The sequence below is a fragment of the Apus apus genome, chromosome 7 (assembly GCF_020740795.1).
Source record: "Apus apus isolate bApuApu2 chromosome 7, bApuApu2.pri.cur, whole genome shotgun sequence".
In the NCBI taxonomy this organism is placed as follows: domain Eukaryota; kingdom Metazoa; phylum Chordata; class Aves; order Apodiformes; family Apodidae; genus Apus; species Apus apus.
In genome coordinates, this window is record NC_067288.1 from 2,719,564 (window position 1) to 2,741,890 (window position 22,327).

The 22,327-nt window shown below is 45.6% G+C and overlaps 1 protein-coding gene across 5 annotated transcripts in view; it reads left to right on the forward strand.

Annotated features, from left to right (window-relative positions):
* The first annotated feature begins 796 nt into the window (after positions 1-796).
* The window catches only part of SMG7 (SMG7 nonsense mediated mRNA decay factor), a 54,400-nt gene continuing 32,869 nt past the window's right edge, over positions 797-22,327 (forward strand). For 4 of the 5 annotated variants that reach the window (XM_051624950.1, XM_051624953.1, XM_051624954.1 and 1 more), the window contains exons 1-2: positions 816-902; positions 8,534-8,685. In XM_051624950.1, coding sequence (XP_051480910.1) covers positions 8,657-8,685 — 29 coding nt within the window. In that variant the 5' untranslated portion in view covers positions 816-902; positions 8,534-8,656. Of the gene's footprint in view, positions 903-8,533; positions 8,686-22,327 lie in introns of all 5 variants that reach the window. The other variant, XM_051624951.1, reaches the window with a different exon arrangement.

Sequence of the window (22,327 nt, forward strand, 5' to 3'; positions counted from 1 at the left end):
CCTCAGGCTGCCCCCACTTACTCGGGTGGGCACTGAATGGCCCAGCGAGGCAAGCTGGAGCGCACAACGAGCCACCGGGCCAGCAGAGGAGGCAGGGCCGCATGGCCTCCACGTGCCGGCGGGAGGTGAGGAGGCGGCGGTGCCCCGGCCCCGCAGGCCCCGCAGGCCCCGCAGGCCCCGCAGGCCCCGCAGGCCCCGCAGGCCCCGCAGGCCCCGCTGCCGGGCCCGCCCCTCGCCTGTTCATCCTCGGGCGGCAGCCGGGACCCGGGAGGAGGGTCTGACCCGCGCCGGGCCCCGCGGGGGGAACGCGGGAGGGCCCCGGGCCGGGCCGGGCCGTGCGGGGAGGCCGCGGGCCCCGGGCGGCCGGCGCCGCGGTTGCCATGGCGACGTCCCGCTGCCCCCTCGGTTGCCATGGCAGCGGGAGGGCCAAGCGGCGGCGCGGCGGCGGCGGTGGGGCGGGGGGGAAGGGTTTGCCGGTGACACCGCCGGAAGTGGGTTCGGTCCGGAAGCCCGGGAGGCGCGGCGGGAGGGCCGGGGAGGCTGAGCGGGGCGGCGGGAGGGTGGGCGCGGAGCGGGGCGGCGGCGGCGAGGCCGGCCGGGGCGGCGGAGGGGGCCGAGGGGGCCGGGAGGGGCGCTGCTGGGACCGGCAGGGCGCGGGCCGTCTGTGCCCGGCCGGAGCGTAGAGCGGGGACACCGGCGGGCCGGCCTTCCTTCCTGCCCGCCCGCCGCCCCTCCCCCGCGGCAGGCCCTGCACGGGAAGATGGCGGCGGCGGCCGGAGGCGGCAGCGGCGGCGGCAGCGGCGGCGGCGCGGGGTGGGCGGGCCGGCCCGGGCTGTGAGAGCCGCGGCGGGACGGGGCGGCGAGCGGCGGAGGATGAGCCTGCTGTGTGCGCAGTATCTCCGGTGAGAGCCGGCCGGGAAGCGGCGGAGGGAGCAGGGGGGGGGGGGTCGCCGCCTGTCCTGAGGTGAGGCCGCAACCCTGCGGGGGGAAACCGCGTCCCCTCGGGCGTGGGGAGGCAGCGAGGAGCCGCGGGCGGTCAGGGGGATGTGAGCCCTGAGGAGAGAGGGGTTTTGGGGGGACCCGGCCGCCGCGTTCCCGGGCCCCGCGGCGCTGGCGGGGAGCGGGGGCCGAGGCGGGCCGGGCGAGGCCGGGCTGCCGCTGAGCTGAGGGCGGCCCCCGGGGCGGCCAGGGCTCCTCAGCAAGGTCAAGCCGGTGCCTCGGAGGCGTGGGGAGGGCAGGGAGAGCTCCCCGCTGGGATCCTCCAGCCCCTGCCAGGATAACCCGCAGCCACGGCGAGGCGTGACCCCCGCGCTGGAGGCAAAACCGGCCCTGCCGGCCCTGTGGGGAGCTCTGGGAGAAGGGGAGCAGCAGGACTCGTGTCTCTGCCCTCGGCCTGCTGCGAGTCCTCTCGCGACTGAGGTGGGCCGTCGAGTCTGGGGACTGGCACCTGAGGGATGGGTAGAGAAGAGAGGCTGCCTGAGCTGTGCTGCTGTGAAACGCTGCACTGAGTGGAGACATTCCCGGCTCCCTGGAGTGAGGGAGTGAGATGCCACGCGGTGATACGGGCAGAGCTTGGGCAGGCTTCTGGGGGAGCTTACCGTTTGGGTGTGAAGCTCTCTACCTCCTGTGGTTGGTGGACAGGAGCAGAGTGAGACACAAATGGTTTTCCAGTACCTGTAAAATGCAAAATACCTTGTTGCCTGTGACATGTTGCTTCCCCCAGCCTTCCCAGAGCACCTTATGGAAAAGGTGTAGGCATGCCAAGGGGGTGTGCACACTCTTCCTGAAGAGTTCAGGCCTTGGGAAGGATTTCTAAGGGGTGAATTCAAGGAAGCTTTTGTATTTCCTAAACACTTTCTGTCTAAGGTTCTGAAACACTTCAGCTGGCTCCCCTTCCTGATTCTCCAGATCCTCCTCTCCCTCTTCATTTTGTCTTGTATCTCTGTCTGCCTCCTTCTGATAGTCCAGGTCCTTTCTCAAGTTTGTTTTTGCAAAAAAGAGGAAAGAAGAAGGTGATCCTTTTCTCTAATAGCAAGTTCATGAGCCTTTTTCTCCTTCAGGCTGCTAACCTTTGCTGGTTTAGAAACTTCCTCATCCTTTCTTTCCCATTATATTGTGGAAAAAAGCTCTTAAGTGCCTCATTATTAGCTCTCCTCTACCAGTAAAAGACTTGCTTTTATATTTTACTATGTTTTAATCATGTTGTAACCTCTTGCTCCCCCTTCCTTCCCCATGACTTTGAGTCTTCTGCTGCCTTGTGTCCTTACCAGGTGGCACTGCTGAAGTTGTGCTTGTCCTGCCCCAGCCACCTTCCTGCACCACCAGGCTCTTTCCTAGTGTTCTGTCTTCTGCTGCACCAAGCTGTTGAGATCCTCCTTGCCTTCCTGTGTGCAGTCATCACCTAGCTCTCCTAGCTTTGTTTCTCCAACCCTCATCCTGGGCCTTTGTCACTTTTTCCTGGCTGCTTTGTTTTCACTGTGCCTCATACAACTGGTCTGAAGCTTCTGGGCACTCATGTGTGGCAGGTAATGACTCCTGTCTTTGTCAACCATATCTCCTCCTTAAAAAAAACAAAACAGAATCCAATACTCCCCCCTCCCCAACCATTCAGGCACTTTGTAGTCTTTGTAATCTTCACCTTCTCCCTTTCAAGAACATTTGGGTTTGTTCCTCAGTGCAGAAGGTGAGGTTGGGGACGGTTTCCTTAAAAGCTGTGAAATGCTTGTGACACCCACAGAGTGTGTATTTAAGTTGTTTGATTTGCATAGGGCAGAAATTGAGCTGCAGATTGCTGCAGCCCAAGCTCATAAAGAGAACTGGGAACAGAGCCTCAAACTCTCAGAGCCAGTTCTGTTAGTCCTTTGCCTGAAGGAGGAAGGCTTCCTCCTTCTTTCTCTATCATCACAAGCACAATCCAAGTGTAATCTGAAGAAATAAATAGACAAAAGTTGAATTATATGAAAGGGGAGCTTATCAAAACATGGCAAATGAAGATGTGGAGCAATTAATCTCTGCTAGTCTTCATCTTCTTAAAAGTAAGGAAGGACAGACAAGTTTTTGTGAGAAATCTTTCTCTGTGTATTTGAAGTTTAGCCAGAAGAGAGCTGTGTTTCTCAGGTGACCATGTAATGGTTGAATAACTAGTGAAATAATGACTCTGCAAGAATTGAGACACTGAGAAAATGAGCAGTGAGGAAAGGACTTTTTAGCTGGGCTGCCTTAACTCCTCCACTACCAGGCTCTCACTTTCTGTGTACAGGTAAACTAATCAAATGTTTTAAAATGCTGTCCTTAAAAGATTTCCTCTTCTATCAAAGTGGAAGAACTTGAGAACCTGAGACTCCTGCAGCAGTCTTCCAGAAAGAACAAGGAAGGTCAGACCATGTGCTGAGTCTTTCAAAAGTTGCAGGAGAGTCTGTTGTTGACTCCTATTCATAGGGTGTAGGAAGGTGTTGGGGTTTTTTGCTTTCTTAGTCTTGTTATTCTTTTCAAGGTCACCTTTCAAGAGTACTGGAGTGTCTTTTGTCCCATCTAGTTTCCTAGATACTTCCACCTGGTCATTGTTTGAGTGGCATCTTAAAGATTTGCATTACACCTGGTCAGGTGAGTAGACTTTTCAGAAGGTTCTTTGAAAGAGGTCTCTGGCAAGAGAGGCGTGGTCCACAGCTCCCTGTTCAGGTGATCATGTTTGTCTCATCTGGCTAAAGATTTGTGTTCAGTATCATTGGTGCTGCTTTGGGAATCCAGAATTACTCCCCAGAAATCAAATTAATCTCGTGGGGCAGCCATCCTACCATAAACAGTTCATGTATCCTGCTAGGTACTGGAATAAATTTTAAGCAAAATAATGCTAGGGACAGGATTTCTAACATCATACCACAGGAACTTCTGAGCACGTCCTTTTTATAAGACCTTGTCAAGCTTTAGTCCATGTTTGTTCACTTCAAGTCAATGATCTTCATTGCAAATTTTAGATGTTCATGTTCAAAACATAGTTTGTTTGGATTCAGGAGTCGGGCAGTTTGGCTGAGATATGAGTGTCTCCATTGCATCTCACAAAGCTGTGAACTCAGTTACTAGTTAAATGTGCCATTACCCTGGCAAATTGTGGCTTTTAGTGCTCTGTAAACATAGAATAAAAAGTGTTTGAATTACAGGGCTTGAATACCACTTAGAAATCCTAGTGCTGACAAACCAGTAGGTAACTTCCTGTAGTCTTACAGCGAGGCTGTAACCAACTTCATTAAAGGTTTGGCTGCTTTAATAATTTAAATTGTGGCTCTCTTTTCAAAAAGACTCATCGGTGGCTCCATTAACTTCTGCATCTGCCGTGTCTTCACGGTTGCTCCTTTGCTGCCTGCCAGCCCCTCTGACCTGCCCCTTGCAGGGTCTCTTGGCTGTTAGTGGGGGAGGGTGGAGCAGAGGTAGCTCAGTGCTGCAGTCTTGGGGTGTGAGCATGTTCTGGGGCTGATTCCTGACCAGGATGGTCAGCAGTTGATGTTGGTCAGTGCTGAAAAGGCACAAACTAGAATAATGTTTGAAACCCAGAGAATCTCAGCAAGACAGGCAGTGTCAGTTATTTAATTGTCTTGAGAGTAGATGGAGGAACAAGTGAATGAGTGTAACTTCAGTGTTAACAGAGAGTCTTGTGGTGCCTGCCTGCAGTGGGTAGGATCACATGGTAACTTGGGCTGGAGGTGACCTCAGGAGGTCCCTGTCCAACCTCTTGCTCAAAGTAGGGGCAATCAGACCAGGATGCTCAGGGCTTGTTCCACTCAGGTCTTGAGAACCTCCAAGGACAGAAGCAGCTCAGCTTTTTGAGGCCTCCTGGGCTACTCCTTGACCGTCCTCACGGTAGAAAATAACATCTTTACATCCAGCCTGGACCTCTCGTATTTTAACTCAGCTAGTTGTCTCTCATCCTCCTGCCACATGCCATTGCCAAGAGCCTGCCTCCATCTTCTCAATCCCCTCCCTGCAGGCATGTGTCTGCTATGGGTGCCCTGAAGCTGCCCCAGGCTGACCAAGCCCCATCTTGTTCCTCCAGTCCTGGGTGCAAGTGCTCCAGCCCCAAGCACCCTGGGGGCCTCTGCTGACCTCGCTCCAGTTGATCTGCATCTTCCTTGATTTGTCTTGATATCTGAACAAGACCAGTCAGTCTTGGAAAGTATTCCCTCCAGCTTTTTTGTGTTCTGCAATGATTAATGCTACTTTCATGCATTGTTTACTCTTAAATTTTAAACAGGGGAGGAGTAGTGGGGAGATCAAATACTGCATTGGCCTTTCAGGAGACCCCTCTCAGTACAGTGTTTTCTTTGGGGGAACATAAAGGGGAAGTGTCTCTTATTTTATTTATCTTTTTTCTTTTTTTTTCCCCTCCATACAAGGTATTTCCAGCATTTGATAACTCAAATTGCTGCCAGTATTTAGTAAGAACAACACTTCTTGTTATTCTTTAAGTGTAAGGCTGACGGTCTAAAAAGGGAACTAAGACTGATGATGTTTGCTACTAACTGCTGATCAACAAGCTTTTTGTGGCGACCTGTGAAGTAAAAAGAATTAAAATAAAAAAATTGTTTAAGCAGTTCCCCTGTGAGCTTTCTGATGAAGGAAATTCATCTTGCTGCGAGCCCCAGGACACACTCCATAGCCCTTGGGTCTTTGGGCAGGTTCCCAGCACCCACAGGCACCGCAGCTGGTATCTGGGTCAGCCAGGCAGTGGTAGCCCAGCAGCTGTTGACTTGCTCCCTTCCTCCTGTCACAGGGATTTGGATTATTGAGCATCCTCCTGCCACCCAGGGATGACTTGTGCTGGAGTCACAGGTTGGCTGGATGTGCTGTCATAACTGATATTTATGATTCCTAAGGAAGCAAGGTCTGTGGGAATGTACTGCTTACCACTTTTTTTCTGCTCTTTCTCAAATGGTTCTAACGAATTTTAGCAGGTTTCTGCAGAGGGGTAGAAGTTTCAAAGGTGATTGTTGTCACTGACTTCGTGAAAGCTGGCTGGGTAGAGGAGCCACCCAAATGAGCAGAGCTCAGCTGGTGGAAACCAGCACATGCAGGGCTTCAAACCAGCTGTGACCTGTGCTCTGCTGGGTGTGGCGTTTGAGTTTGTTCCCTGGTTCGGGGTGGTGCAGTGCCTTGAAAGAGTGGACAGACACATCTGTAGCAGCAAGGATTTGGATGCAGGTGCAGTTTAGTGGGTGGTGAGCCTGTTTTTCTGCTGGAGGGTCTGTGAATGTATGCTAGAAGGAAGAGGGTGGTGATAATCAGAGAACTTGACCCTTCTTGCTTAGTGCTTGACTATATAGACAAAGGATGAGCTTTAAGCTTGAACTGCTCCCAACAGACATGTCCCACTCTTGCTTCTGCCCTGCTCTGCTCAGTCCTGATTGGGTGGTGCAAGTTTATGGCCAGGTCTTCAGTGAACTAGACTGAGGAACTACACCAGGTTAAAACTGCTTTTGTTTTGCTTTTTACCTGAGTTGGTTTCCTGATCCCATTCATCACGTTGCCATGCGTGTGGTGACAGAAGGGGTGAGGTTGTGTGCCACAGGAATGAGGCACTAATCCTGAGGACAGGGTGCGACTGCTTCTTCTAGTGATAGCCCTTGGTAACTCATTGACCCATAGCACTAATAAATAATGCCCCATTTCCTAGAACACAGGAATCCCTGAATGCCCTTGTGGAGCTGGTGTCACTGTCACAAGTAGAACCCTGGTTTTGGTCTGGGCTGAGAGTCTCACGTTTATTTTTTGTTGCTGCAGAACACAACTTGCTGTGAATGCTGTCGCTGCACTTGCTTTGAGGTTACTTGCAAAACAGTGTTCTAGTGACCTAGAAGTGCAGGTTAGTGTAAGTAAAGTTACAGCTGTGTTTATTTATTTATTCTTGACAGCAGGGATGATTCTTGTAGCCATCAGTTCTTGATCTGACGTGTGTGTTCCCATGCAGTTTGATCTTTATTAAAAAGGAGACGTTTTGGTTGTGGCAGTGAAATCAGGTGATGCTTCTCTGAAGTTTTGTAAGCTGCACCAAAAGCGTTTTGAGAAGACAGTGCCTTCCCTGAACATAGGGGTTTGGAGATTTTTTGCTGAGTTTTTTAATTCCAGTGCATGGTAGGAAGATACATTGGCTTGGTGAATGCTGATTATTTAAGTAGTCAATGTCAAGTATACAGTGATATTAAAGCTACTTGTAAAAATCTTTCTTCTGTCCTAAGAGTGCATCTTCCATATAGCAGTTTCATAACAAGTATCCCCAGCCTGCTCTAGTGAGATGGTTTTTTGCCTCTAAGTAAGCTGATCTGTGCACTGAATTGTATTGCTAACTTTTACCTCAGGCAACTTAAAAGCTTTATTTAAATCAATCTGCATGGAACGTGAAGCTGTCCTGCTTTTCAGTTTGCCACGTTGGCTATTGGACATGTTTTCAGGTGTCTTGATGCTTCCCACTTGAGAAGAAAAGGCTGGCTGCAGTCGCTGCTGAGGATCATTTGGGTTGACAGGAGAAGACAGTGACTGATGGATAGATGCCTTGGCATCTTCCCTGTCCTGCTCAGCCAGCCAGAATCAGTGTGGAAAAGCAGGAATTGCAGATCGGGTGCATGGTGGCTGGGCAGGGAGGAGAGGATAGTTTGCTGTAGTGTCTGTTTTGGGTAAGGAGCTGCTGAGGGTTGTGGAGTTGTAAGGGTCCTTCACAACAGCAGCAGAAGTTCACTGGGAGAAGCAGGCTCCTCAGAGTAAGGAATGGTGGAAGAGCAGTGAGGTAAAGCAGCTGTGATGTATAAGGAGTACATGTGGGAGGACATGAGTTACTGCTTTTGTTGCTTTGAACCTGAGGCTTGTTCTCATTTCACTTGAAAACTGCAGAGCTGCTGTCAGGCAGGAGGGGGATAAAACCACAGATTTGTTTCCTTAAAATCATTAGCAGAATTGCATGCTTTGGTCCTGTACTTCTTAATGTATTACCAGGGAGGTCATGGGTTTCAGCAGTGTTTGGTAAAATGGAAGTTTTTTCTGTGCTCAGGGAGGGGAATGGCATCTGAACTCTCTCCCCATCTTACTGCATTGAAAATAACACCTAAATTACTGTTTGTTGTGGAGTGACATGAGGAATCTTGGAGCTGACTTGCAAGCTGTAGTTTTTCCCTATTTCATCCAGAAAGAAGGGCAGGTGGTTGGGTTTTTTTTGTACGTGCCTCTTGTTGAATGTAGCTTTATAGCTGTGCTGGTTCCTTCACCAGCTTCCACTTGTGCAGCCTTGCTCCAAGTCCTGCCTTTAGGCCACATTTCTAGACTTGTCTGGCTGCTGCTTTCCTTCCCATTTGAATTTAAGAAGAACTTGGGAACTCCCTAGACAACTAAATGAGGGGGAAATGGCTTAAGCAGTGTGTTGATGTAGTGTGTTTCAATTCCTCTGCATTAAATCAGCATCTGCCCATTTAGATCAATGTAATCTCTAAGCTGGGGTGGAACCAGAGCTTTCTGAGTAACATTAGGCCTGCTTTCTCTTCTTTCTGTATTCCAGTAGGACTTTTCTCGGATTATTCACACTGGCTTCTGCGCTCCAGGGATTATCATAAGGAACCAGAAGGCTGAGGAGTCTCTTGGGATTGTTACACAGCCGTGGGCGACAGACTGAATTTCACTGATGGGACTCAAATCAGAGATACCCTTGAGGTACTTGGGAGTCCTGCTAGAGTTAATTTTCTCTTCCACCATTAGGGAAAAAAAAAAGTCAATTTTCTGGAAGTTCTTATGATGTCTCTAACACATCAGCAGTCTGTTTCTCATATTTTAATTTCATTGTCTGTGTTGTTGGAAGTATCCTTCAGTCCTCAGCTCTATTGAACTGTTTTCTGCTTCATCTAATATTGGTGTGTGTAAGTTAGTTTTTATTTTGTTTCCTTCCCCCCCCTCACCCTCTGCAGCATTGTCTGTTCTGAGTCTGTGGGTCCTACCTGTCATATGGCTGAATTATCTCAGAGAGCTGCTCTCTAGCTGTTAGGAAGGGAGAAATTAGTTCTGAATGTATTTGCAGTTAAATTTTCTAAGATTGATTCTGCCAAGTGAACTCAGAGAAAATATCTGAAATTACTTCACACAACCTTAGGCAGAGATGAGACTTTGCTTTTGGATGCAGTACAACAGACCTTTTGGGCATGAAGAGTCTTTATTTTTAAGACATACTTTGGTGTTTCTTGGTGCCCTGATCTAATGAGGCCTTGATAGTTGTTGTTTGATCAGGCTGCAGCAAAGGGCAGTTTGTTTGGAGCCAGCCATGGACTCCCCAATAGTCTGTGCTATGTTATTTTTCCTATGGGTGTTTTCAGGAATAGAAATAAATTAATTTTTGATAAACCCATTGGGAAAACCTTTTTTCCCCTTTCGTTTTACAGTAATCCTATGAATTCTGCTCCTGTATTTTCTGCTGCAATGGAAGTCTCCTGGTATTTGCTTTGCTGTCTCCTGCCTTGGTGTCACCATGGTGTAATGAAAGCACGTGGATATTGCTATGTGTCAAACAGCTGCAACTGTGTGATAATCTTTTTTTAAACCAGGGTTTCCTGTAGCCAGCAAGGAACCTCAGACAGTGCTCAGCTTCAGCTCCTTCTGCAGTCAGGGCTGGTTTTGGCACTGCCTTTGAGCAGTTGTACTCTTAATTTGAGGTACACTTGAACCATCAAGAGGAGTTTCTAGGGTAGTCTTTCCAGACTAGCCTGATAATAGCTAAAAATAGTCATGCTAATCATCTGCACCTATGAAGAGGAAGAAGGATGGGACAAGACTTTAGCCTGTTGAATAGACACTAGTTGTCTCTCTTGAAGTGTGGTAAATACTCATCAAGGGCAATGCCTTGACAAAACATCTGAGCATGGACAAAACATCTAGCCAGCTATTCCCCAAAAAAACCCAATCTGCTAGTGGAGCTGGTTTTGTGAAAGGGCAGTAAGAACAGTGTCCAGAGGATTTAAGCCACATTTTTTAGTGTTAAAGAAAAACCTAAACCCCCCAGAAGTTTACAAACCCACAAAAACTGAAGCTCTTAGAGCTTCAACGTCCAGCAGTTGCTAGGAACATAGAGGAAATGTTTTTCCAATATGAAAAAAAAGGTGAGCTTCAAGGAAGGCTACTTTTCTGTAGATGGAGAGTAAACTTGCCACAAAAATCTGGAAGTTGATGTTCTTAATGCCATCCACATGCACAAAGTTTAACATACAAGTGAAATCTTCAACTAGAAAAAAAGTGATAAACTGCCTAATAGGCTTTGTCGACATTCATTGAAATTAATACAGAAGGCCTTAATTTAGAAGCATGTTGCCATGAATTTCATCAGTTTTCCCCCACAATGTTAAGGTACCCTCCCCACCATTTCATTTCTGAGTTCTGTTTTGTTTCAAGGTAAACTTGGAGTTACAGGGCTTGGGGCAAAGATGGTTTGTAGGGGCTTGGGGCTTGTCAGGCATACAGTCCAGCTTCTGCTGAAGTACTCTTCTCCTGATCTTGACATCAAAGACCAAAATAACCTCTAAAGCTTGAAACTATCTGGGAAGATATTTCTGGTATCTTTCTAATGAAGATGTCAAATGCTTGTGCTGATGCTACTCGTGCAGCTACAGACTATTTTGGTAGCTTCCACTATAGATGACTAGGCAAAAGTAAACACTAAAAAAAGTGGTGTCTACCTGGGACATTACGTTGTGGAGTCAGAATTTTGGGATAATCTCAAAATCAGGGAAAATTCTGCATTAAAGGTGGTTAAAAAGTGTATTTTCTGTCATGTGTAACCGATTATCTTAATTCCTGAACTGAATTAATTCCTGAAGTAATTCTTTGAGGACTACAAAACCAGAAACTGCTATGCTGGCATGTTAAGTGGTGTGGCCCAAGAGTGTCTTGTCTTTAAGAATGACAGATCAGAAAGACATGAAGATCTTTGGGCTTGTAAGGACTCAGCTGCAGGAAACTGTATTTTTTACAGTTGAAAATGCTGTTGAATGTACAGACTACAGATTTTGGGGTTAGAGCAGAGTGATTTGCCTAGTTTCCATGCTTTATTGTTGAATGCTGAAGTGCAGTGCCAAAATTATTGTATTTTAAAATGTTTTTGGCACACTGGTATACTGTACAGAGCAGTTGATGGTGGGGCCCAAGCTATTGTGGTTGTGAAGTGAACTCAGGGCTGAGTTGGCTTGTGCAACCTGAGTGATGCACAAGGGGTGAGTTGTTAACCAGTTAATTGTGCAGTCACATGCTGGATCTTTTCCTGGCATCATCCCTTCTTCCTTTGCAGCAAAGATTGGGAAAATGTCTTTCCAGTTTAACAGAGTGAGGACAGTCCCAGCCCCTTCACCACTGTATGAAAGGAACAGTGAGTTGAGCAAGGGTGGTGATGTTTGCAGAGGGATTTGGTGGGAGGAAGGAGCCAGAGTGGGTGATCCCCAGGCATACTTAGCATCCTTTAGGGCAAGACGTAGTGCTGTGCAGAAGTGGTTTAGCTGGGTTAAGCTGTGGTGGCTGGGACATGCCTGCTTTGGGATATGGAGGTGTCTGCTTCTGGAGGACTTCAACAACAAGCAACACAAATGTCGTCAGGAATAACATCAGGATGGAGGGAATGGGCTGCGTAACCTTTTGAGGTCCTTTCCAACCTGAAGATTGGATCTTCAGGCTGGATGTGTTAGTCCATTGCTATGGAGCCTTTTCCTCAACCATTGCAGAAGGTAGAATGAATGTAACAAAACAATTCTGGTCTGACTGTTGAACAGGGACTGCAGACTGGATAACTGCATTCAGATTTGTGGTTTTTATGGAGTTCACCTTCAGTAAAGATCTGCTAAACCCAAGAGCATTTCCATACACGATTCTTAAAGCAGATACTGATTTCTAGCTGGCTGGATGGGGTGTGAACTTCTTTAAAGACCTTTCTAGTTCTGCAGCCAAGGTATTGAGATTTACATTGGGGAAAAAAATATTTTTTTAATAAAAATGTTTAATCCCCAAAAGAAGGATTAACCTTGGAAGTTATAAATTTGCTCAGATGCTTACTCCTAACCAATTCATTAGTTCTTAACATGGGAAGGGCAGGTTACTGGTTAACTAGCAGTAGCTGAGAGCTCTCTGCAGGGTGACGTCTGCGTTGGTGGCAGCTCTGTTTGGAGACAGTTTGGACCTGCTGGGAGCAGAGCTGCAGAGGTCAGCTGGATTTGGCCAACTGAGCTGCACTGCTTGGCCAGGCTGGTTTTCCTCAGGACCCATTTGTGTTCAGCAGGGCTCAAAAGCTTCAAGCTGCACCCTTCCTCGACAGGTTTAGTTCTTGTAGTAGCACATGTGTGCTGAGCTAATACAATGTGCTAGATCTGAGCTGGTTGGATCAGTCAGAGGTTTCTCCTTCAGCTGAACATGGATTAGAGTCCATATTCCAGAAGGATGTGTTCTGGTTCTGGACTCTTGGGAATTGCAGTGGACATCCTGTCAGGATGAGCCACTTCCAAACTGAGTAGTACTATGAGCAGAGGACTACAGGAGAGTTGTGTGTCAGTAAACTAGAAATCAAATTTGAGGTTCAGCAACAAACTCTCCTTCCCATAGCCCCATTCAGCTCAAACAGGTATCCTTGGTATCTTGTGTCATGTTTATGGTTTTGCTGAAATACGTAGTAAATATTGTTGATTGAGTGGTTTGGGATGAGAATTTAGTGATAATGCCTTTTTGTTTGTTTTAATTAGAAATTGCAGTATATAATAGAGCTGCATTAAACCTGGTGTGGCAGAAGGTTCCACCTCTTACTCTTTCTTATTTCCATACTTTTTTTGGGAAAATAATTCTTCAAATATTCTCTAGCTGAAAAATAAGTACATTTCAGAACAGCATTGCCTGTGTGTTTCTGATAGAGAATGGGGAGCAGGTAATGACACTTCTGTAAACTATTGGCAATGATGCACTGAGTAGCCATTTAATTATCATAAATGGACAGTACAATTCTCCCTGACTGGTGTTCAGCCTTCATGCCACTGGTGTGCTTTCAGTATGTGCCTTGCATTTAATTTCAAGATGGAGAATTGAAAATAATTCCCAAGATGCAGCTTGCAATTAGGATCATACTTGGATGTAATCAGAGTGCTGTCTGTGAAAGCCTGTTTAAACTATACGGTGTCTTTTAACACTGGAATGTCTCTTAATTATGAAAAGTTATTAAAAACTTCTGGTTTGTCACATTTGTGCATGGATGTATGTTATGTGTGAAGTTTACTAATGGTGAGTTTATAAAATGAATGGTGCTGGGCAAAAACCAGCTTATTAGGATCGTTGAATGATCACAATGAATAATTTAAATATCAGTAATTTTGCTTTAGGTCTTATGCTTTTGAAGGTCTTGACTATCTGGGCATAGATACTGGTATTACTGCTTGGAGAGCATGTGTTAAAGATGCTGAACTCCACCTTATCTGTCATAGCTATCTAATTACAAGCACAGGGTGAGGGGATATGCTTTAGTTTTGCCACCTCTGGTTATGACCTAATGTATTTTGCTTAGTAAGGAAGACAGTATCTTTAGTTCCTAATAAGTGACTCCTTTTTAATGGTAATTACCTCCTGTGTGTTACTGAGAGTGAGGATCAGCACTTGGCACTGGCCAAGGGGTAATTTCAGAGCTGGGTATTCAGAGGAAGGGGGTCCATAGAAGACACCAAAAATCAGCAAGATATCTCATATCCAGAGCTATTGGTGGTGGCTAGAGGCAGCAGGAGCTGAAAGTTAGGATGTAGAGAGTTGCAAATACTGTCCTCCTCACGCCAAGTGGGGTGGACTTGCCAGGGGGGAATGTGTGTCACCTCTGGAGCTGGCTCCTGGCTGCAGGCCCTGTGCTCTCCAGCTCCACAGGCAGGTGAGAGGGCAGATTTTACCTGCAGTGCAAGAGCGTGGCACAAAATTGACTCTGTAATTACCAGCCTTTGAAGTGAGTACTCGACGTTTGCCTGGGAGACGTGTGCAATGTCCAGGGTTGGCATCTGCTGCCTGACCTTAGCTGGTGTGGCTTCTGCAGGGCTGGCTGAAATAGCATCACTTTCTGAAGCTGATGTGCTGGTACCCCTCTGAAGCTGATGTGCTGGTACCCCTCTGAAGCTGATGTGCTGGTACCCCTCTGAAGCTGATGTGCTGGTACCCCTCTGAAGCTGATGTGCTGGTACCCCTCTGAAGCTGATGTGCTGGTACCCCTCTGAAGCTGATGTGCTGGTACCCCTCTGAAGCTGATGTGCTGGTACCCCTCTGAAGCTGATGTGCTGGTACCCCTCTGAAGCTGATGTGCTGGTACCCCTCTGAAGCTGATGTGCTGGTACCCCTCTGAAGCTGATGTGCTGGTACCCCTCTGAAGCTGATGTGCTGGTACCCCTCTGAAGCTGATGTGCTGGTACCCCTCTGAAGCTGATGTGCTGGTACCCCTCTGAAGCTGATGTGCTGGTACCCCTCTGAAGCTGATGTGCTGGTACCCCTCTGAAGCTGATGTGCTGGTACCCCTCTGAAGCTGATGTGCTGGTACCCCTCTGAAGCTGATGTGCTGGTACCCCTCTGAAGCTGATGTGCTGGTACCCCTCTGAAGCTGAGCTCGATGCTCAGATTTCTGCATCATTTATTTCCATAATTCTGGACGTGGCTTTCATAATACAAAGGCTGCTAAAGGAAGTTAAATTAATGTTCACTTATTTTAACATTGATTGTCTGCAGTTTCCAGCCCTTAACACAAGTGCAGGTTTTACCAAGAGCTGTAACACAACCAATGAGTATTGGTGTTGCTGTGTGTTTATCACAACTGAAACCTGGTATTGTGTGCACTCTAATCAAGGTGTATGTGAAAGAGCAGAAGAGAGTGATGTTACAAAGGCATAATTTGAGTGTTTTTGTTCAGAAAGTAATTCTGTTGCTTTTCCATGCTTAGTCTCAAAAAACTGTGGGAATTACCACGGGAACGTAGGTAGTTCAGGTGCAAACCTCTTGCATCCTGCTTAGTGCCATAGTCCTAAGAACTAATAACCCTTCTGTGTGCTTGCCAAAAAGCCCTCGTTCTGGGTAGTGAGTGAGCAAAGCTTTATGATTTTGATCCATGATATCTATCCTTTCAAGGCAGCAGGCTGTCAGTGCTTGAGTGGATTGGAAGTCTTGATTTTTGGGCCATCACACATCTAAGATTGCTTTAGTTTTGAAAAACTGGCTCGTCCTATATACCTGCTATAAAGGTTAAGATAAATGGTGTGTCCTGTCTTAAACCTTTTGCCTCTGACTTGTTCTCAGGTCAGCCATGCATTGTCAGCCAAGGCAGTGAAGGTGTTAATGTATGGATGCTGATAAGGAAACAGAGCATTCCACAGAGTTTGTTGACTCTTTCCTATTAGAAACTTTAAAGGTATTCCTTAAAATGTGAAAAGAGATCCATGTTCTGAAGTGCCACCCATACTAAGTACCCATTTGTTCTGTCCTGAGTGTGCCTTTTTTAATGTAGTTATTAAATTGTTTTTCATTCTTTGGTAATTTGCTCTTAATGTTTCTATACTGAGAACACTCTCAGGGTTACCTGCAGCTCTACGCTGTCAGCTCCTGGAGGGTAAACAAAATAAACTGGAGTTCCTGTACTTTTCTTTCATAGGCACCATCCATTTAAAAGTTAGTTTTCTCCCTTATGGCTCCAGTAAAATTCCAGATAAGTTGCAAATGAAGATGAAAAGTTAAAGAACATGCATAGTCAATATTTAAAAAAACATCTTTACAAACCAGCAACTGTGGAAAATGCAGCTGAGCTTTTCTGAGCTCGACTTAATACTGTACATTTGGTCCAAGCTATTTTGTTTGCATTGAAAAATACAGATTGTTGGGTATTTAGTTTGCAGGTTGCTCTCCTGGCTTGAATATTAGAAATCTATGGAATAAACACAGGTATATTGCTGATCCTGAGCAACTGCCTAGGGATCAGATCCCATTTCTGAGGCATTTAACTCATGTTTGCAGCACTGCTTTTCTAACAAGCCTCTGCAAGGCTCTAGGCTGTTATGAGATGGAAAGTGGAGTCTTCAGTAGAGACAGCTGAATGCTAGAAGCCTTAGTAGGGTAGGAGACTTGTATTTCCCTCCCTGTAGATTCAATCAGAGAATATAAACTTCCCTTAGGGGAGCTTTTACTTGCATCTTTTTCAAATCTTGAGACAAAGGAAATTACTTCCATGGTATTGAAGGAAAAAAATGAGTTTGAATGAAGCTGACTGCAAGGAAACTTTTGCTCTTATCCATGGAGGAGGGTTGTCAGTTCTGATCAAGCTTGGAAGGAGTTGCTTTTCATGGTTGCCTTTTGAGGACAATTATTTTGACTTGCTTTTAATAGAGCCTAGATTAGGAGAAAGGAGAAGGGATAAAAAATTGTGTTCCCATTCATTTCTTACCCTTCCTCTCAGCTGAGGTGGGAACAGGAAGGCAATAGAGCAGGATTCCCTGTAGAGAGGGTTTGGGTTCAGGTGATGATTGCTTTTCTTTAGCATCTGCTTTCAGAGGTGTATTATTTACTTGCAGAGTTACACTGATGCTGAGTTGGTTGCATGGCTTTGGTCTACAGCTGATAAAAGCACTGATCAGAGAAATGGTCTGTACCCTAACTTCAGCTGGCTGTAACAGGAGTAATAAGCTTTAAACGGTAACATGTAAAATTGACACTAAGGTGGTACCATTGAAGGTGTTTTCATTGCCATGTGGTGAAGACTGTCCTGTCAGTGTAAAAGGCACATAGAGCATTTGATTCAGTGACTGGCAGCCTGAAGGTCTTTTGCTGTGTCAGTAAGAGCTGACATAACCAAAACTGCCTGCTTCTGAAGTGAGTGGTTCCAGCTCTACAGAAACCACCCTCATTTAAATTAAGTGGCAATACTCACAAGTTTGGAACATTAAGAACTTGTTCAATACAGAGAAAGCAGCTTAAAAAAATTGTTCAACTTTACATATCTGATGCACGAGTAAGTAAAGTCTATACACGAATAAGTAAGTAAAATCTGTGTCAGGCTGCAGCAAAATCCTTACTCCACTAGGTACCCTTTTGGGAAAAGATGTGTCAGGTGGTTAACTGGGGCTGCAGTCTGAAGACTGTTCTTTTCAGGTGATGTCCAATTAATGGGTGAAGAAAATACTAAAGGTGAAGTTATCCCAGTACTGCTGTTTGGGTATGCAAATCTAGGTTTGCACACAATCCTAAGATTGCTTTTAAGAGTATTTCCCTTTGACAGGTGGTAGTTAGAGATACAGTTGCTGACTACAAAATCATTCAGAGAAGTCAGTTATTTCTGTGTCTTTCAAAATCCAACCATTAGCAAGGCATGCCAGCTGCAAAGGAGTAGTGCCAAGCAAGTCTCTAAAAACTGCTAATAAAGCTTTATATTTTAGCAAATGTTAGTGGTTAGGAGGAACAATGCTTATTCCTATAAAATTATCAGCCACTTAAATCAGTCAGTAATTTTTCCTCAGTGCTGAGCTCCAGATGTGCATGCTGTCTTGGGTGCACTCCCCTAAATTTGCTGTACAGTGTTCAGTGCCCGTGCTGGTTGTGTTTGCTGCTTCTTGCCCTGGCCCTGAGTCAGCAGGGGTGTACTTAAATGTGAATAAACAAAAAACCCACTGAGCTATTAAGCCACTATACTTTTTTTTTTTTTTAAGTTAACTCCTATTTGGGGGAAAATGTAAAATAGTAGGTTTTGGGTGTTGCTTTGGAGTTCCTGCTGGATGTGAGCCTTGCCACATCTTGGAATGATTAAAAAAAAATAACTTGTTTTAAGTGTGTTAAGTGTATTTGAATTTTTAATATGCTACCATAGAAAATTGACCTTCCCTACCTAAAATCAGAGATTTCCTACATTTGTTCTGTATATACTCTGTATCTTCTTACTCCCTTTCAGATAGAAGGAACATGTCCTGGCAGTGCCCTTTGATTAGTCACTCCTGCTAAGGCTTCCTAGGCTGTGGGCCCTTTTCATTGGGGACAATTTCTGCACTTAATTCAGGGAAGGAGAAGTGCAGGAGTATAAATTCCTGCTGGCACTGAAACCACCTTGGCCATTTAATACGGTTTTTAGTTTGTAGAGTATTCACAGAACAAGTGTTGGGATTGGGATTGCTTTTATAAGCCCAGCTGCCTGCCCTCACTACCCATTTTGGTACTGAAAAGCCTCAATTCCTTATCAGGGGGGTTTGTGTTACAGAGATTTGATAAGGGAACTGATACAGCTGCTGATGCTTCAGGGCTGCCAGGGGAAAACCAAGTGGAGTTCCCCTTTAGGCATGGTGGGAAGCAGATTGTTGCTTTCAGTGATGTTTTGTTATTTTTGTGAGGTTGGGGTTTTTCCATGTTTTTTGTAGAACTTGATGTGCCTGGCTCATCCTGGCTGCGTAAACCAGGGGAGTGTGGTCTAAGTGCAGCTTGATGTTCACCTGTTGGGCTTTCAGAAAGAGTGGTTGCTAGCTGGGTGACACAAGACTGCTGCTTTGAAAACTTGGCCATGATTTTATTTGCTTTTCCGTGCTGGGTGATGAAGCTTGTTAGCAAAACTGCTTCTGCAGAACTGATATTGCCCTCTTAGAGATGCAGGGTGGTGTATGCAGAACTGAAAATGTGGTGTTATGCTTGTTTGGATTGTAACGGAACTGAAGAATGTCTATTGAAACGGAGATGAACTGTGTGGGGGGTAAATTAGGTTCATTTGTTTAGTGATACATGAATGGAGTTCAAAGTCAAGTGGCAATAAGAGGATTAAAAACCTTTATTTGTGAAGGTTGACGTTTTAGCTTGGGAGAGAGAATTGATGGTTCCAAGTATGGATTTAAGCCTTTTCCAAGTGGTTGTTGTACAAAGACAGTGACCAGGAGCTGCCCATGGCAGTGGGTGGTGCTGTGGGGGGACTTGGTTTGCAGCACAGGGGCCTTAAGTTGGTGTTGCAGAAAATTTCTGGGCTATCATTGAGCAATAGGATAGTTAACCAGAGAGGCTGATCTTTTCTTATAGGATCTTAGGAGCAAATTAAGCAAACGTCCCAGTGTAAAAGTGTAAGTGGGACTATGTGATCTTCCAGTGTACCTTTCAGCCTCTCAATGTGCTGGTTTAAACACTTGAAAGTGTGTATGGGAGAGGCATCCCTCTATTTGTGGGGTTCCCTTTCCTTAGTGTTTACCAGCTTAAGGGAGGCAACTTGTATTCTTTTTCTGGTTAGGAAAAACTTAATTGGTCAAGAATGGTAAAAACTGGAAAATGGAAAACTGAGATGCCTGTGTCTTGTCTTCCTTTGCTACACCTGGTGATTTGTTCCAGGCTAAACGTAGTGTCTGGGTTCCTGAGTGACAGCAAATCAGGACCTTACGTACTGTCAGGTTCTTAGAAAAAGTTTCCTTTGCCATCCTCAGGTACTTACATTTTAATACGTTATGCCTTTCAAAGGGAAGTCCTGACTGCTGTGTTTCAGCATGGAGCTGAACTCATATTTAGTAAAGAAATTAGAAAGAGAAGCTATAATGATATATCAAGATCATGTATAATTTAATAGAGATGCTTTAAATACAGTTTTTTGCATATTTGGCTTTGGACCAACAAACTTGAGGAAACTTGACTTGAAGGCTGAACTGCTGAGTCCAACTGGGCAGGGAGGGACTTGAGAATGTTCTTGAAATGATAAAATATGTCAGCAAGTTATACCAAGTTTGCTGGCAGACAATATATTTTTGCACCAGAATGAGTCATTCTAATGCAAATTCAGTATGAGGCGGTGCAAGAAAATACATGGACCGAAACGTTTGTTGAAATGTGGGGAACCATTTGCACCATCAGAAACTCTTGCTGTTATCAGTGAACTCCAGTTTGTGCTCACTGTGAGCCTCTGAGCACCAGCAAAGGCTCTCCAGTAAAGCCTGTTGAAGGAACAGGCAACACACCTTTTCTCTGAGATGCTAATATTTTGCCACTGATGCAGAACATGTTTGGTGCTGCCTTCTCTTATCCTGGCTTAGCCACAGTAGATGCAGCTGTTTTAAATACAAGTTAGGCTTAGGTGGAAATGAGGGAAGGAGCATGCTAATTTTAGGCCTACTTTACAAATTCCTTTGGCCCCTGAGAAGTATTGAAATAATGTCTATGCATTTTATTAAGAAATATAGTGATAATCCCCTTAGTGTAGCTTGTTGCAAGCTGACAAAATATAAAGGGTTGTTTGCTTTACAACTAGTGATGAGATTAGCACTAAAGGCTCTTGTTCTGTAAGCCTCTGAGTATTTTCTTCCAGAAAAGGTGTTCTAAAAAATAATATTTTTGGTAGGGCTCACGTCCAGCCTTGTTCTTAGGGCTGTGCATTTACAGAGCATCTGTCAGCAGTTGTGCCAACACAGAGCATGAGCTCTGGCTCTCTTCTCCTAAATTCTCCAGGCTAGTTAAAGCTTGATGAAAAGAGCCTTTTTAGTGGTGTTACTTGTATTTGCCCATTTATAGATTAGTATGTAACATAGTGGAAGGTTCTGCACACGGAGCCCTTCTTGGCTTTTGAAGGACAGAACCTTTTTCCCTGGAGGAGAACATTGGGCTCCTGTTTGCCAGAGCGGTGCTGCATGTTTCTTGGTAGGATTCACAGCTTTGGTGCTGCAGATCATCTTCTCAACTCCAAGAAAAAGTTTGCACAACCAGCAGGTGTTTAAAGCACGAGCCAAACTGTTAACTTGGCTGGCCGTTCAGAAAAAGAGACTCCTCCACCTGAGCAAAGGCAGCTTTTCCTTCGGAGTGGCAGCGTTTGCCGCTGCCAAGTGGGAGCAGCTCTGTGCTTGCTAGGCTTTGTGCTTGACTAGACTTGCAGGTCAATGCCAAGACTGCTGTCTCCTGGCTTTCCTTAGCTGGGTGGGGGAAAAGATCTGCTCTTTCCCATCCTCTGAGCTGCAGGGCATCCGTGTCCTCTCCTTGCCTCCATGTGGATGGGACACGTTTCTCGGGCATTCAGCTTTCTCCATTACACATCAGTAACGACAGGTTATCTCTTCTTCCAGTGTACCCTGTTGTTAGGAGTTGAATAACTGTATTAATGCCTTCTTGGGAGAAATAAAAAAAGATATCTTTAGATTAAATGTGTAGATTAAAAAGTAGATTAAATTTGTGAAGCAGGTGTGGAACATACAGATTTACTTCTGGCACCGGTTAAGATATTCTTAATTGAAGTGAGTTGCTATAAATGATTATTGCATTTAATAAATAGAAATGTTGTAAAAGGACTTACATGTTCCTAGTGAAGCATTTTTTCCACTATTACATCTTTTTAATCCTGATGTGGATTTCAAAAACTTCCCTATAATTTGTGGCCAGTCGGTAGAACCCAGAACAACCTGAAAAACTGTTTTTACAGTCACCACAAGTTTGTGTTGGCAAGAGAGAGTTTATGCTTGTTTCTGAAGCCTGTTTAGGGCGTAGCTGGTGCTTTCTCCTGGCTCTCCATTCTTTCCCAAGCTGGCATTTGACTTGCATCTTAGTCACTGTGCAACTTCCATCTAGTTGTTTTTGCTGCTGAAGGAGGCAGGTGGATGTGTGTGTTTCATATTCTAGGAGGATTCCACATTTGGTATGGAAAGCTTGCACTCTTTGCAAATAGATGATATGTGAACATTAGAGTGTAGCAAAAGGAAAAGGGACGTGTTCCACCAGAAGACACCCAAACCAGGCAGCCTGTTAGCCCTGTGTCAGTTGTACGTGCCACTGATACAGTGCTTAGGCACAGCAGCTTGATTGCCTGCTCCATCCAGCCACTGATCACCATTTGTTAGGATTTCTTTGAGGGCTGTGTCCTAGTGTTCCTCTCGTTCAGAAGTGATTTGCCAGGTTCCACCAGCAGCGGGGATTTGCTGAGGATGTTCAGCAAAGGAGTCACCTGTAGTGCCAACAGAGTTGGTCACCTGTAGTTGTAGTTCTTTCTCTATGTGGTTTTGTTTGTTTTTTTTTTCTTGGAATGCTGATCAAACCATGACTCTAGGGAGGTAGTTCAAGGAAGAGAGGTAACTGGGGATTATGGGGAAACCATAATCCTTTCCTTGCCTCTTTTCAGGGAAAGCTAGTGCAGCACGGAGGGGCAGGAGGGCTTGTAGCAACGTGGTGACAGGCACTGGTGGGAGTTTGCTTTGCTCTGACTGTGTTGGCTACCACATTTCAGGTGTGACAACTTAAGGTTAATATCAAATTCACAGGTAAGCAGGTATCACAGATGTTGGCAGGACACTACTGCCAGGTACAGCTTAAAATACAGCACAAACATTTTTTATTTTGTATGTTTTCTGAA